Consider the following 14,459-nt stretch of genomic DNA (forward strand, 5'->3'; position numbering starts at 1 on the left):
ACTCTTCGTGAATGTGAATCTGCCTCCACGCAACTTTAACCTCAGTCATTCATTAATTCTTAGTTAAAGATAAATCACTACAATTCCGTTCAGATTTATGTGGATAATTCATATTTCGTGGGATTCTCAGGCTTTTTGAGTAAAGACCACAAAGCAGATCTTTGCTTGTGACTGCAACAAGAAACCTTTGTCCTCCAAGCGAGTCCATCAGATCACTCAGACTGTGTAATGAAGATGGACGACATGACAGCTCCACTCGATCGCCACTTGGTGGCTGGCTGCAGTATAGCTCATAAACCCGCCTCCTCCATTGAATTGGATGGGGCATGGATCAAACTAAAAAGTAAAATGTCAAAAAGGTTTTCTCCAAATGTTTTCTGGGATTTAAGGTAGTTATAATCACACTGATGTATGTTCAAGTGCTCATTATTCAGTAAGTTTGGTATTAATTTGTTATTTGATGTTATAAAATGGTCAAACGTCTTGATTGACAGTTAAGATAGCGAGCGCATGTATTGGCGAGACCTCGATACCGCGGCTCCACACCACGATTGCTACTGCGCAGACTCTGGCTCCATCTCTATATACAGTCTATGTGGCGCCTCTAATTAAGAGGGAGCATCAGGGACCTTGAGCATAAAGTGTAGATGAATCATACTGATTGAAAAATATAAGCAAAGAGAGCACATTCTGTGGATTGCACTTGAGTATTCTGAAATGAACGGAACCCTCACTGGCACGTGGCCTTAACTTTCAGTCTTAGGTGATTCATTTACAAACGTGTTGTTTTGAAATGTTTTTGCCACTTTGTGCAACAGCCCGAGCTCTTCTGCAGGCAGTGTGCGTTAATGTCTGAGTGAGTCTACATCAGTCCACAGCAGGGCTCCTTGTTGTTAGGCTGGTCCTCCTCGGGGGCTCGAAGTTTCAGTAATGGAGGATCTCCGCTGGCTGGGGTGAAATACACCTGGCTTGGGGAAGCCAGCTGCTCTGGACTGGGTGTCACTTGGAGCTCGGGCTCGGCCTGAGCGGTCGTAACCTCGGCCGCTGCCACAGAAGGCTCCTCCTCTAATGAAGGGGGCAGTGGTGGCTGAGGTGCCGGGTATTTATTGAGCTTGGCGGCTGCCCGCTGGCGTTTTAGGTCAGCCAGAGTTTGGTGCGACTTCTCTCGAGTCATATTGTCTGCCCCCTCGCCCTCTGCAGGCTCGGACCCCGCTCCAGATGCAGATACAGGGCTGAGCTGGTAGGAGGCGCTGCGCTCCATGCGACCCCCACCGCTCCACAGCTCTCCAGGCACAGAGGCAGCCAGGGAAACAGACGTCCCTCCATTACCAAGGCTGGACACTATTTTCCTGTCTGCACCCTCCAGTTCCTCTAATCGGGATGTCGCTGTAGAACCAGCAGCCTGAAACACAAGAACATTCAACAAAACCCGTCCTTAAATCAGATGAAACTATTTGAAAATGTGATGAAAACCCCCCACTAATAATTAGATGCATTTTCTTATAAAGGACTGAGCTCCCTCACCGTGTTGGCGTGTTGGTGCAGCTCATTGTCCGTCTGTCTGTCCTCATCGTCATCCTGTGGATCAGGCTGTCGACCGCGCTCCTGCCACACCTTGGCCTCTTTGTGGTGCTCTCGTCGGTACAGACTTGAACGCTCGTTCACACTGACACGACGCACCACCTTACTGTGGAGACAAAGTAAAGCAAAAACTTCATAGACTTAACATCATTTGGCCCCCTCTCGTTCTTCGGAGCTCTGTTTAAAGTCAACTCTCACCCTCTGCTGCCGGTACTGGAGGCTCGTCTTTGCAGTGTGCCCTTCTGCCGGTCTTGGCTCTTCATGATGGCGTCATGTTTGTGCTTTAGGTCCATTAGTCTGGCTCTCACCTCCTCATCCACGCACACATCTGGAAATACCGAAGCAGCTAAGATCATACATTGAGGTTTTATAGGAAAGAGGCTGATAGAAAGTTATAATGAAAGAAATGGCTCTGGACAATTTGTTCCTCTTTAACAGAGATTAAGTAGATTAACTGTATATCATCCGCATTATTTTGCTATGAGGACCAAAGAGGCTATTTGGTTTTACCCAGAGGCGTCTCCTCCAGGACAGACTTGGTGTTCAGATTAGCTCCATGTGCTACCAGCAGTTCCACCATTTGGATCTATGGAATAAATAAAGACAGTATAATATAAATAGGTCAGTTAGGAAAAGTGGTAGTCATGTTTTGCTTTGTCTGCAGTGCTTACTTGTCCCCAGCAGGAGGCAGCATGTAGCGGTGTCCAGCCATCAGTGTCCTTCACCTCCACCTCAGCCCTGTTGTCCAGCAACAGCTCCGCCACTGATGCGTAACCATTAGCAGATGCTATATGAAGCTGGGAGACATGCACAATATATAAATGGTATGTTGATCAACTCTATATTTTGAATATCCAGAGTTTTTTTTTCTTGGCTGAATGTAACTGAATGTTGTCTGATATTATTACAACAGTTATGTTGCCTGTTATTGCATAATTAGACATATTATTCCACATTTTTCTACAACTGTGAATACATGCTGAAACCACACAAAGTTAAAATCCCTGAGCTGGTAAATCTGCTTTGCACCACTCTGTGTAGGCAGCTTAAATTTCTTCATCTGCGCGTGTTCCTGTGTCTCACCAGTCCAGCTCCATTATTGTCCTGAGCGTTTAAGTCTGCTTTGCTCTGAAGCAGAGCCCGAATGTCGGCTAGCATGGCCGCCTCCTTAGCTCCTCTGCATTCATCTATACGGTCCTGAGTTATCCCTATGCACACACACAGAAAGATACCAGTTAGCAAATAGATAACAGTTAGAGAGTTAAAACATTTGTTTGAATTTTGATATATACATATATTGAGAGTAAAGTCATAATTTGAGGCTGTGTCATTTTAAAGGGTGAATATCAGAGGATCAGTCTGTCGCCTGTGTAAAAATGAGAAATGTGGAGCATCTTGTTAAGTCATACTTTGGTTTAGGTTTCACAACGAAATACATAATCTTTTGGCACATCAGCCCCACATTGTCATAAGTATCAGGACTTTGAAAAGACTGTGCAGGAAACTGTCTATGCTGGAGAGAGAACCACACAAACTTGGAAAATGTGTCTTTTGTGGGGGAAATGTTTGGTAGTTGTCGATTGCAGGGATATCGTTGGTTACATCTGCGTATTCAAAGGGATTTCACACTTTCTCAAGAAAGCTGCTGCTTATTTCCTGCTTTTTTTTGAGGAAATAGTATGAAATTTCTACCTACAGTTTCACTACCAACACCTTTTTCTGCAGAGATGTTCACATGCATCTTCTGACAATCATAATCCCACCATCAGCTTACTGACCCTGTTCAGCCATAACCATCTCCAGCAGCTCCAGGGTGGCCTCGTCCTCACAGAGGTCATAGGGCATGTTGCCGTCTGCGTTGACAGCCAGCAGGTCAGCCCCACTAGAAGCATGCACACACAAACATCCAAAAAGAGAAGTATTAATAAACCACACAGTGACATGGCCTTGTGTACGAAGCCACTCATGATGATTCATTCACTTGCAAAGTGTTCTGACATTGAAGCTGCAGCCACATTTGCATTGTTTATGTAAACAAGATACTCTGGTCAAGAAAGCTCTCAGCGGTGCCTTTTCCACAGAGGCAGTTCCAGGGCCAGTTTGGAGCTAATGCCTAATATGGAACCAGTTCTTTGTTTTGACAGCTAAAGAACTGGGTCTTGGCCAGAAAAACTGGTTCCAGAGTGTCACTGAGTCATTGCTGGTAGGAAACGCCTACTTGAGAGGCTGGGGGTGGGATTATCGTGACCAACAAGACCAACCACAACCACTTGTAACCGGGTCTGACTTCTCCACTCTGTGTGCAAAACACAACATTTGTGTTGGGGAAGACCAAAATGTTGTTTTTATGTGTATCCATTGACAAGGTGTGTGTGTGAGAGTGTGTGTGACGCTGTGTGTCTGTAACGTGTATAGTGTCGTTATGACGTGGCTCTAGCCCATTGAAAAGCAAAGTGTTTTTTAAAAGGTTTAAAAGTTGACCAGCTCTAGCACCAGCCCAGCAGTCGGCTCACTTTGGAGGAAAGGGTCTAGAAAACCACATCCATGAAGGGAAGGAGTATACAATGCTTGTCGAAACACAGTTGTATCAGCTTATGAATTTTTGTCATGCTACTTTTGACACTAACACAGAGTAAAGTTATGACACTCAAGGCCGAACTCACGCCTGGATCAGGAGCTGCACCAGACCAGTGTGTCCACAGGTGGCAGCAGCGTGCAGCGGTGTCCACAACTCACTATCGCAGGCATTCACACAGGCGCCAGCATCCAGCAGGCATTGCACGATCTCCACAAAGTCATCAATGCAGCACTGAGAAGAAAGGGCAGATGTGGCTGAAAATGTATCTACACATGGACACAAAAGGCAGCACAGACAGAAGACAAAACAAGCATAGACGAACATGGAGAACATGTACTTTAGGCAAAGAAACACAATGAGAATGGAAATCTATGCATCATTATTTACGGCAGCTAATACAGTGAAAAACATTAGCATACATGGTCCAGCCCTTTGCTGTGTAAACACCAGGTTTTCCAAGGGGAAGAGTAGAGTCAACTGCTTCCATAAAGACTTCTCTGTGCTTTCATGAGTCTGTAGGTGCATGTGTACGTGTTACCTTAGAAAGAGAAACATAGAGAAAGTAGCCATTTAGGCAACAAAGGTTGCAGTGTATTTTTAGTTTTGTGTGTTTCAAGGTCCCAAACGCATGAATCTTATGGTTTTCCTCTAAATGTGACTGTAACCGTCGCTCTTGCAACCTCTGGCCCTCAAACTAATATGGAGGGAGTGAATCAGTGAGTTAATGTAAAGTGGCTGAAGAAGAAGTTATGGTTCTAACAAAATAATGGCAAAAAGTACTTAGTGAGCACAAAAGGTGACCTGCCATGTGAAGGGGAGTCACAAAGTGTAAAAACGTGCAGGAAACTTCATAATGGAGATTGCAAGGCTCTGTTTGTATAAGGTGATGAATACATGGGTGTGGGTACCTGAGCATGAAGCCACTTAAAAGGGCTAAATGACTGAAGTGGTGTATGTTCAGTTTGTGGTTTAAGAGAGGAGTTTGTTTTGAAGATGTAGGAGGGAGGAAGTCATTTTGATTATTACAACCAAATCTGCTTCTAAGGCAGGATCGTTCAAAAACTACTGAAACAATTTCCATGAAATGAATGAATTTCTTTCCCCAGAAGCCACTTCTTCTTCGCTGCTCCAGCAACAGTACTTGCCAGTGGCAGTACAGCGCAATTTGCTGTTTCAGAGCGGCAAAGAAGAGATGTCAGGGAAAAGAAAATTGCAGTTTTATCTGGGTGAAAATAATATACTTTAAAGATGTAAAGTATCGGATCGGTACATAGATTTGTGTGCTCGGCGATGGCCGACCCCACATTCTTGGCAGTATCTGAGGCATTACCAAAGCTGGAATTTGTGTGTGTGTGTGTGTGTGCTGTGTGTGCATGTGCGCGTGTACCTGATGAAGGGCTGTAAGTCCATCCTCGTTGACCAGATCTGGGCTGATACCACTGTTGAGCAGCTCCCTCACTAGAAGCACAACCACACACCCATTTATGACAGACCACCTGGGCAGAGTCCTTTACATATAAATGTTGCAACGCTTGGCACATATCTGTCTGCTCTAGTAGTTATAACAGATGACACCAAGTTAGTGATCTTGTGGTCTGTATGTGGAGAATAACGATAAGATTTTCCACTATAATTAGCCTTGATCCAGTGGCTGAATAAAACCACTGAAAATGAAATTCCTGGCCTTTTAGAATTTAAGTATGACGTGTCCAAAGTGAATAATACATGAATCCCTTCCTTTTAATTGTGGGTTGTACAGAACACAAAGTCACCATGTGATACATGCTCATATCTCAGAAAAGGATATCAGCAAGTCCATAAAACAATAAGACAAATGAAAGGGTCATAATATCCTGTGACTTTCATAACTGGCCTTTTGTCACAAGATGTCATTTATCCAGATGAAAGGCCCTGGGTTGGACAAATATGGAATAATCTGAAATCACTCGTTATCCTGTCTTGAGTTCCATAAAATACTCATGCTTGTCAGGGTGAGTGTTTCTACCCACCTTCCTCCACGTCATTGCGAGCAGCTGCATCTAGCAGGGTGACGGTATTAGGGAACGTCACTTTGATGGTGCGTGCCTTCTTCTTATCTGCCTTGGCCCTCGACCCTCGCACTGAATCCTTCTCCATCTGCACCCAGGTCTTCAGCTGCTGAGTGCGACGCTTCTGGGCGTGTTTCAGGCGTTCGGTGGCACTCAGACGCCCAACCGTGGCCATTTCAGCCAGCAGCTCGCCGTGATCTGTTGCCATGCCACCACAACACGACAAACTGTCCCGGTGCCTATTCCTGTTTGTTTGTCTTAATCCACAGGGATATCAGATTAAAGTTTTCAGGTTCCAAAATGTCTCATATGCCTTCTTTGGGGCCCTTAAAGAGGCCCGACTGTCAGGCCACACAGGCCTTCGTCTGCGAGACAGCACAAAAGGATGCTGTGAAAATATCCTTTCATAAATAAAAAATACAAGGAAGCCGTGTCTGATAAATGAAGAATCAAGTCGACTTATTTTGCATCATCAGGTCACAGATATCTCCATGACTTTCCAAGTGTCTCTTTCCCATCTTCTTCAAATGATTTTTATCTTGCTGAAGAAAAAACGTGAGAGAGAGGCGTCCAAAACACAAGCATCCGAGCTGTGGTTTGTGACGAGCTGTCAGTCCTCCCATCCATGTCAACTGTGGGTAACTTGGCCAACGATCCACTGGGGACAAGAGAAACAGAGGATGACAAGTGGTGCTCGAAAGGCAAAGGGTCAAACTACTCTCCAGGTTGGATGATGCAATTTAGCTTCAAATTCATCGTGGTCCCAATTGCGTCCAACACTTGTATCCAGATGAGCAGCAAGTTTATAACAATCCATAGTGAAAATACGGTCGCTGTAAACGATAACTCCACAAGGTAGGAAGATCCGGGGCTGTGAGTTTAAGTATAGACAATGAAAAGGGACATAATAAGATTCAAACAAGGTTGTTACTTCAGGGGATTGTGGGTAGAGGCATTCAAATATCTCCTGCTGCTGTGTGGAGACTTGCCGCTGGCTTTTTGGAAGGTCTTCAAAATATGAAAGTTGGGTGTGGTTGCTTCAGTGACGCGTTGCTCGATGACACTGTTTCTGTCTGCGACTGTGAAAGAGAAGAAGAAGAAACATCAGGAGGGGGAAATGCGAGTGCTGTGTTACAGTATAATGTAGGCGCTCCTCACGGTGCTCTCCTAATCTTATCTTTAACCCCTGAGCTCCTTCCCCCTACTCCCTCCTCTCCCACTCCTCTCCGAAGGAAACTTGAGATGGTAGGAGGCTTTTCATTAATGATTGACACACCTTGCAGCACGACGCACACTTTTGCTGCAATCGGCATACACGCGAGGCAAAGCGGATATTGCCAATGCTGTGGAGAAAGCAATGAAATCGTGACCATGTGGCATGTTTCAGTGCAGGTAGCGACCTTTGTCACAAAGATCACTCTCATTAGCTTTCGTTAACTTCCCAGCCAAGTTATGTGGCTCACACACACACACTCGGCTCTTTGCAGGCAACTCATTTATTATTTAGGCCTGGGCCTGTGAGCGCTGAGAGGAAGGTCAACTAGAGGCACTCAGTGAGATAGAGAGAGTGACTGACAAGACAGTAGTCCTGGGCCACAGAGCCACGGCAGCTCGGTGAGTTCACAGCTCAGCATAAATCAGCTGATTAGATGGTTAACAGATGTAGAGTGGATCATAATAACCAGGGAGCAGTTATGGGCTTCCCCTTAAGTTTTCATCTCCAAGAAGTGAAAGTAACAGGTTTTTAAATGTTTTATGACATAATATTTCATGAGTTCTTCCAAGAATCTATGCAAAGTTTCCACTTTATTTTGTCTATTTAAAATAGTGCAGTCCAAAAAAGGCAATCACAATAATCTCACTGTATTTACAAAAGAGATTAGGTACATTTTTAGACCAATCATTTTCAAAAAAGTGACATGGTAGAATAACAGTTCTGGTTGGTGGGTAGATAAGGATTCATAATAATGATGGACTGTGTTCTAGATATCAAGATAAGAAGGCTATATGTAAACATTATGACCAACCAGGCACACACAGCATGAGGCCTCTTACTTGATCAACACTAAAATCTTGGAGAAGTCACGCATCGGTCATTTAGTTCCTTTATGCCACTGTGATATTTTTAGGATACCTAACCTCTCACCCTTTGTCACAAGCGACAATGTGAGGATTTCCTTAGATTGAGGTAATAACCCAACACTCCCTCAAAGACTAGCTACCAAACGGATCATTCATACAAACATAACAAACGGGAACACGCACAAGATCGAGACGAAACAGAAGATGAATGTTAGCTTCATTTCTAACATACCAGTGATCCATGAGGAGGTTTTCTTTAACCTGTCATCCTCCTACAGGAAAAAGTTCATGTCATCCAAAGTCTGTGTTTACAGGAAAACTTGTTCTATCTGAAACCCTCTGGGCACACGTTAGGCTCGGCCAGAGTTGGTAACCATAGTTAACAAATGAAAAAGGGGAATGTGTTTCTTGGTATTTTAAGGGGCTTTAAAGGGTCAGAGGGTTGACGAAACTTGGGAAATCCGTGCAGGAACTTAACTGTTGTATTAGTGGGATAATTCGAGGCACAATCTGAGAGATCAGTGGAATAAAAGTCCCAATCTTAAACTTTAGTTCTGTGTGGTTCACAAACGGAATTTTTTTTTCTAATGAAGTATTTATTCATAAAAGGCAGTATTTGACTGTGTTAAGGTTGAAATCAGATTAGGGTTCTTGCTAAATGCAGGGATGAAAAGGGGGACCAGCGAATGCAACAAAAAGACCAGCTGGGCCATGCATGTTACAATACAGCTGCTTAACTTACTGCTGCTCTGTTCTTTGTTTCTGCACATCAGGCCTTTGATATGTTTGCATTTTTTGCGAACAGGAAGTTCTTTTATTTACATTTAACTTCATTACGAGCCAACATTGAAAGCCACATAAAAGCAGAATATTATGCAACATCAATCTTCTCTGTCAATGGGACTGTGTTAGTGCAACTATCTCTCCAAAAACAAACACAGAGTTGTTAAATACACTTCCTACTTCCTGCTTTTTCTTTCCTAAAGTTACGCAGATATCGTGATGTATCACAGATGATTTATCTTGCACATGGACTAAAGATAGACATGTCTCCACTTGCTCCCACTATCCAGAAATGAAGCAAAAAAATCCCAGATACAAATGCCGCCATCTTGAACATTTGGAGCCAGAGTCTGCTCGGTGGTCGGGAGGTCCCCGCAAAACATGCACACAACTTATTGTGGGTCAATCTCAGCTGTCAATCATGACGTTTCACCTTGTTTTTATATGATCTAATAACTAATGAAAAATAAAATAAAATGCATGTCTTGCAACACACTGAGTATCGCAGAATAAGTATCGTGTTTATCATGTCCAACATTTTGTCATTGTATCGTATCAAGAGTTACTCTGATTTCCAAGCCTACTTGACACACACACATACACACAGGCCACAGGATATTGTTTACTCATCAGCGGTCTAGGCAAGCCAGACAACTGAAATCTCAGCCAAAGCCAATCAGTGCGGGGTACCAGGGGAATGAAGGTGAGGCACAGGCTCAGACACGGTGAGGTTTGCTCTCGTGTCTGATGTGTTCTAGGTACACAAACATGAACGACACATGTTGTCACACTGAGATCACAGGCCCAAACCAAAACCCTTATTTGCATTCAGGGCCACACAGTCCTACAGAGCAGTTTTTGCATACATAACCATAAAAAGCAACACCGAGAGAACAATGCACTGCTTTTAGACACTATAGTAGAGGGTAAAGTTAGTTCGTCCTTGACATGCCTGAAACATGACTATACTACTTTTACATAAACCACACACTTCATTAGTTCCACACTGATTCTGATGTGATGGTCTGCCTCCCAGAATCGTCTCCATTAGACTACACCAATATTAACCACATTCTTTTTTGTTTTTTATCTTATTCTCCCTTAACTTGTAGCCTTTGAGTTCAGTATATGGTGTAGAGCCTGAGTGTGGTGACAATCTGAAAGTTGCCTCCTGGACCGTGTAATTAAAGGCCATGATTTGGATAAAGCAAAGTCTGAACAGTCACGTCGGTGAAGTCAGGTTCTGACAGGCTGGCAGCTCGGTGAGTCTCAGCTTACCTTAATAATCATGAGCAAACTGCAGGGCTGCCCACTAAAACTTGAATTTGAATTATCAATCAGAGATCCCTCAGTCAACTGAAATAACTCAGTCGAGCATCTGCATCTTTTTTGTAAACGTGTAGTATACTTTACTGGACATATTGTTTCCCAGAAGTAGCTGCAGAAACTTATAACCTGAGGTATATTGAGGCATCAAGTCGTCTTAACTGTTTGGGTAAGACTTCTACGATGAGTACAGGTGAAGACACTGACCCAGAATCCTGCCTTCTGCTTACAAGTAGTGAATTTACAGCTCACATCAACTTAAAACATCTTTAGCGTCGTAAGCATGCATTAGCTCAGAGGGATCACTTGGCTTGTTTACTACATCACGTAAACTTTGCTGAGATGTTTATTCCATCAGTGGAGGATTCACTTAAGATCACAATTCATTACCCTCAGCTAGTGTTTTTCCTCTTGTAAATTAAAACAACGCACAAATGGGGAATTTGTTGGTGGATAAACTGTGGAAACAGGCACGACAGACCAGAAAAGGATGAGGTGAGGTCACAGCACATTACAACAAGAAATAAGACAAAATATTTTGTGTTTGGAAAAGTGTCCCTGCATCAATATGACATTTATAGACCGCTTGACTTTTTCCACCTACTGACCTAACAGGAAGGGCTGTCTACAGCTGCTCACGAACATAAACTTTCATTCAACAGTTGGAATGAATAGACTACTATGATTTTATAGACACACACATCAGGTGGGTGGTACCTAAGTGTAAAAATGAAGGACACGAGAAAACCCACAGCCAAAACTCCTACTTGGATGGTGCTGTGTGCTGCAGTAATTGGTTCGCCATCATAGGACGACAGTGCTCAGCTGTAGTGTGCGACAACCGGCCCAGTGCACCGTGTGATGTGACCTGCCGGTTCACTGAAACAAACAATGCTGAGTCAATACAGCGCGATGATTCCAGAATGATCCCGCCTGCAATATGAAACAACGCCAGATAATCTAAACTGCCTGCCAAATATTTGGAATGCCCATTTCTGCCCCTCTTTAACCTATGAGGGAAGCAGAGGTGAAAGGGTTCAAATATGAGTTTGCTATTTGTTGGTGGGACAAAATAAGACATCGAAGTGTACTTCAGGGGAAATGCAATGGGCGTGTTTTACATTATGTGAATTTAACTTTTAATTGACACAGGCCTTGAGTGAAGGACAGAACCGGAAGGACTCCTACATAAGAGAGAGGGAGGGGGATCTAGTTGAGAGGGGGTGGGCACATTAAGTCCTGTCATGTGTAAAGGTTTCAGCTGCTCCATGTAATCACTTAGAAATCTCAGTAATGCCACAGAGTAGAGGGAGTAAGAGGCCATGAGGAAAACAGAGTGTGTCTGTGTGTGTAATGGAGGCAGATCTAGAAAATATTCATTTTTGAAACTGAACCGTGAAGATAAATCGATGACGGGTTGCAGCTTTTTCTGGAGGACAGGATGTGGAATGAGAGGACACGAAATGTAGAGGAAGGAATGCGAAGGAGATAGAAGAGAATATGAGAAGGAGGAAGGATGGGGAGGAGACAGACAGACAGACCAGCCGAGTTTAACGTCTCTAACTGCGCCCGAGCAGGATGTAGGGCCATGTCATACAGGCAGGCTCCGAGGTGGCGAGAAAAAAAGATGGGGATAAATAATCTTTAAATGGTGCTAACAGGAGAAGATGGTGTATGTGACATCCACCTGCAGAATCTCTCACATTTAAACATAGACATGGTGCCTCGGTTAGAAAAGACAGGAACACGTGGGGGTGTAGGCACATGGGGAAGGAATATAACAGAAAGCAAAACTATACAACAAAGAACAATTTAACCTTTAAATAACTATCATGAGAAACTATATTGGGACAATTAAGAAATGTTTTCAGATTGACTACCTCAAGTTACACAATGGGTTCATGTTTTTGTCTTTCTACAGAACTTGGTAAAGTGCTCAGTTAAAATGTTTCCTGTTGAGGGTGTTTGTGTGAGTGTGTGTGTGTGTGTGTCAGTGTCATGTCAGGCATCAAGGAGCCTACAAGCTAATCTTAGTCTATATAGTGAAACAGGAACATACTTTGGAAATTCTTTTGAAGATGTATTCTGACCACATGAGTCAATATGTGTGAGCGAGACCAGCCAGTCTGGCTTGAAAAGAATAAATGACAAATATATAAATAAGTCAACGATGTAGTTAGCGTTGGTGGAATAAGAATATTCACTACTGTAGTTATTATCAGACACCAAAACAAACAAAAATCAACAATAATTCTCCTTTCTCTGAACTTACAAACCCCCCTTTAAAACTGGAGCATGCAGCACGTGTCTGACCACATCCACATCTCTGAACTCAATTCTAAAGACATCACTCACCCACTCAACTGCCACTTTAACATAAAGCCATCAAGACACTGGTTCAGGTTGATAACAGTAGAATAAAGAGTCCATTAAAGTGTATGAGCAGAGACACACCAGGTACACACAAGTCACCTGAATGCCTTTAAACAGGTATGTCTTTAACTGGTATTTAAATGATTCCACAGATTCAGCAAAGCTTAACGGTTGCTAATGTAGGATATGTAATAGATTGAAACTGTCAGATCTGAGAGAGAGAGAGAGAGCGAATGAGTAAGAGTGGAGTAGATAGGTCAGAAGTTAGAGGTCTAAAGGTGGCATTTTGAAATTGCTTGTGGACGACAGAGGGCTGATTTACTGTTTGATTGCTTGCTTCAGCTCTGTGGAAGAAACTAACTGGGGGTTGACAGGGGAACATTGTCATGCATGTGTTACTGACGCATGTGGTCATACAGGACGAAACACCAGGGGTATGTTTGATTATACGTGTGGAGGTGTTGAGACCTGTGTTGACAGCACCATGTCAATAAAAGTCTCATTGTTTTTTTGAATAAACAAACAAGTTTATTACAAACCTAACAAGCTGTCCAATGTAATCTAATACAATAACCCTGCAAGAATAGCTGCCTGTGTGCTGGTAAAATGACTTAAATTTCAGTGAGAGCTTGTCACAGAGAAGTTGATGGTGGAAACTTTAGATGTAGGAAGAATGTGGGATATTGGATTACTCTATATTTTGGTGTTTATATTAGTTTATGCATCAACCTTTCAGTATAAAGCTAAATATGAGGTTTATATATTATAGGATCACACTTAACTGCCTTGACATTGAACTATGAGCTGCAGCCTGGAATACAATGTCGTGTACAGGTGTTTTTACAGTTTACACTCAGCCTCAGGATGTTTGCACTTGTTCCCCCCTGCAACTATTCACTTTCACAGTTTGCAACAGTAAAAGTAAAAAATGTCCTTTGAAAAACAGTTTGAGCAGCAGCAGCAGCAACAACAGGAAGCGCCATGAGCTGCTCCCCACACACGGAGGATTACCAGATTAGCTAACTTGCCTAGCGGACCACAGACGGGGCTCCACGGGCGGGCTGGTCTGACAGGTACCCGCGAGCAGCTCATTTAAGCCGCCCGCCTCCGGGTCATCTCGCCGGGGAGCAGATGAGAGTTAACGCCGGCCTGTTTATCCTCCACCCGGCGAGTCTGAACCGTGAGGAATGACAAGAACACCTGTGGAGCTGCGACGCGTTCGGCTGCCATTGATATCATGTCGCGCTAGCGTCACCTTAGCCTCAGGTTAGCTTCGTTTACCGCGTCGCTCGGGGGGTGAATTAAACGTGAAGTCGCCTCAAAGTGACGGATAATGAAGGGAAGTGAAGAGAGAAGAGAGGAAAGTGTCCGTGTAAGGACAGAGAGGAGACACCCTACCTGTGGAGGGGGACCGGTCAGCGGGGGGGCTCCTGTGCTGCTCCGCGGCTGTGACGCTGAAGTCGGCAGCTGTCCTGTGCTCCAGCCCTCAGGGGGAATGCTTCACCATAACAACCGGACCTGCGCCCTCTCCTCCCGGGTACACGCCCCAGCAGAGGGCGGCAGAGTCTCCGGGCTGTGGTGCAATACTAAAACACAGCAATCCGTCATTAGCCCCACTGTGGGGAGAGGTACAGTTACAGCAGCAAAGAGGAAATGAAAGAAATAAAGAAGTAAAAATTACTATATAA

At 43.9% G+C, this 14,459-nt stretch overlaps 1 protein-coding gene across 2 annotated transcripts; it reads right to left on the bottom strand.

The window, feature by feature from the left end:
* Positions 1–33: 33 nt before the first annotated feature.
* ppp1r16a (protein phosphatase 1, regulatory subunit 16A) lies at positions 34–14,459 on the bottom strand. Of its 2 annotated transcripts, XM_034572694.1 has the most exons (11): positions 14,170–14,459; positions 6,169–7,286; positions 5,547–5,617; positions 4,245–4,390; positions 3,360–3,463; positions 2,665–2,789; positions 2,253–2,378; positions 2,092–2,167; positions 1,780–1,909; positions 1,525–1,687; positions 863–1,402 (listed from the first exon to the last, which is right to left on the bottom strand). In XM_034572694.1, the coding sequence occupies exons 2-11, from the start codon at positions 6,413–6,415 to the stop codon at positions 863–865; spliced, it is 1,728 nt and encodes a 575-aa protein (XP_034428585.1). In that variant the 5' UTR covers positions 6,416–7,286; positions 14,170–14,459. The 2 variants fall into 2 exon arrangements, with proteins under 2 accessions (XP_034428586.1, XP_034428585.1); XM_034572695.1 differs by lacking the exon at positions 14,170–14,459 and having other exon boundaries at positions 34–1,402; positions 6,169–6,415.

Source organism: Hippoglossus hippoglossus, chromosome 20 (genome assembly GCF_009819705.1).
Source record: "Hippoglossus hippoglossus isolate fHipHip1 chromosome 20, fHipHip1.pri, whole genome shotgun sequence".
In the NCBI taxonomy this organism is placed as follows: domain Eukaryota; kingdom Metazoa; phylum Chordata; class Actinopteri; order Pleuronectiformes; family Pleuronectidae; genus Hippoglossus; species Hippoglossus hippoglossus.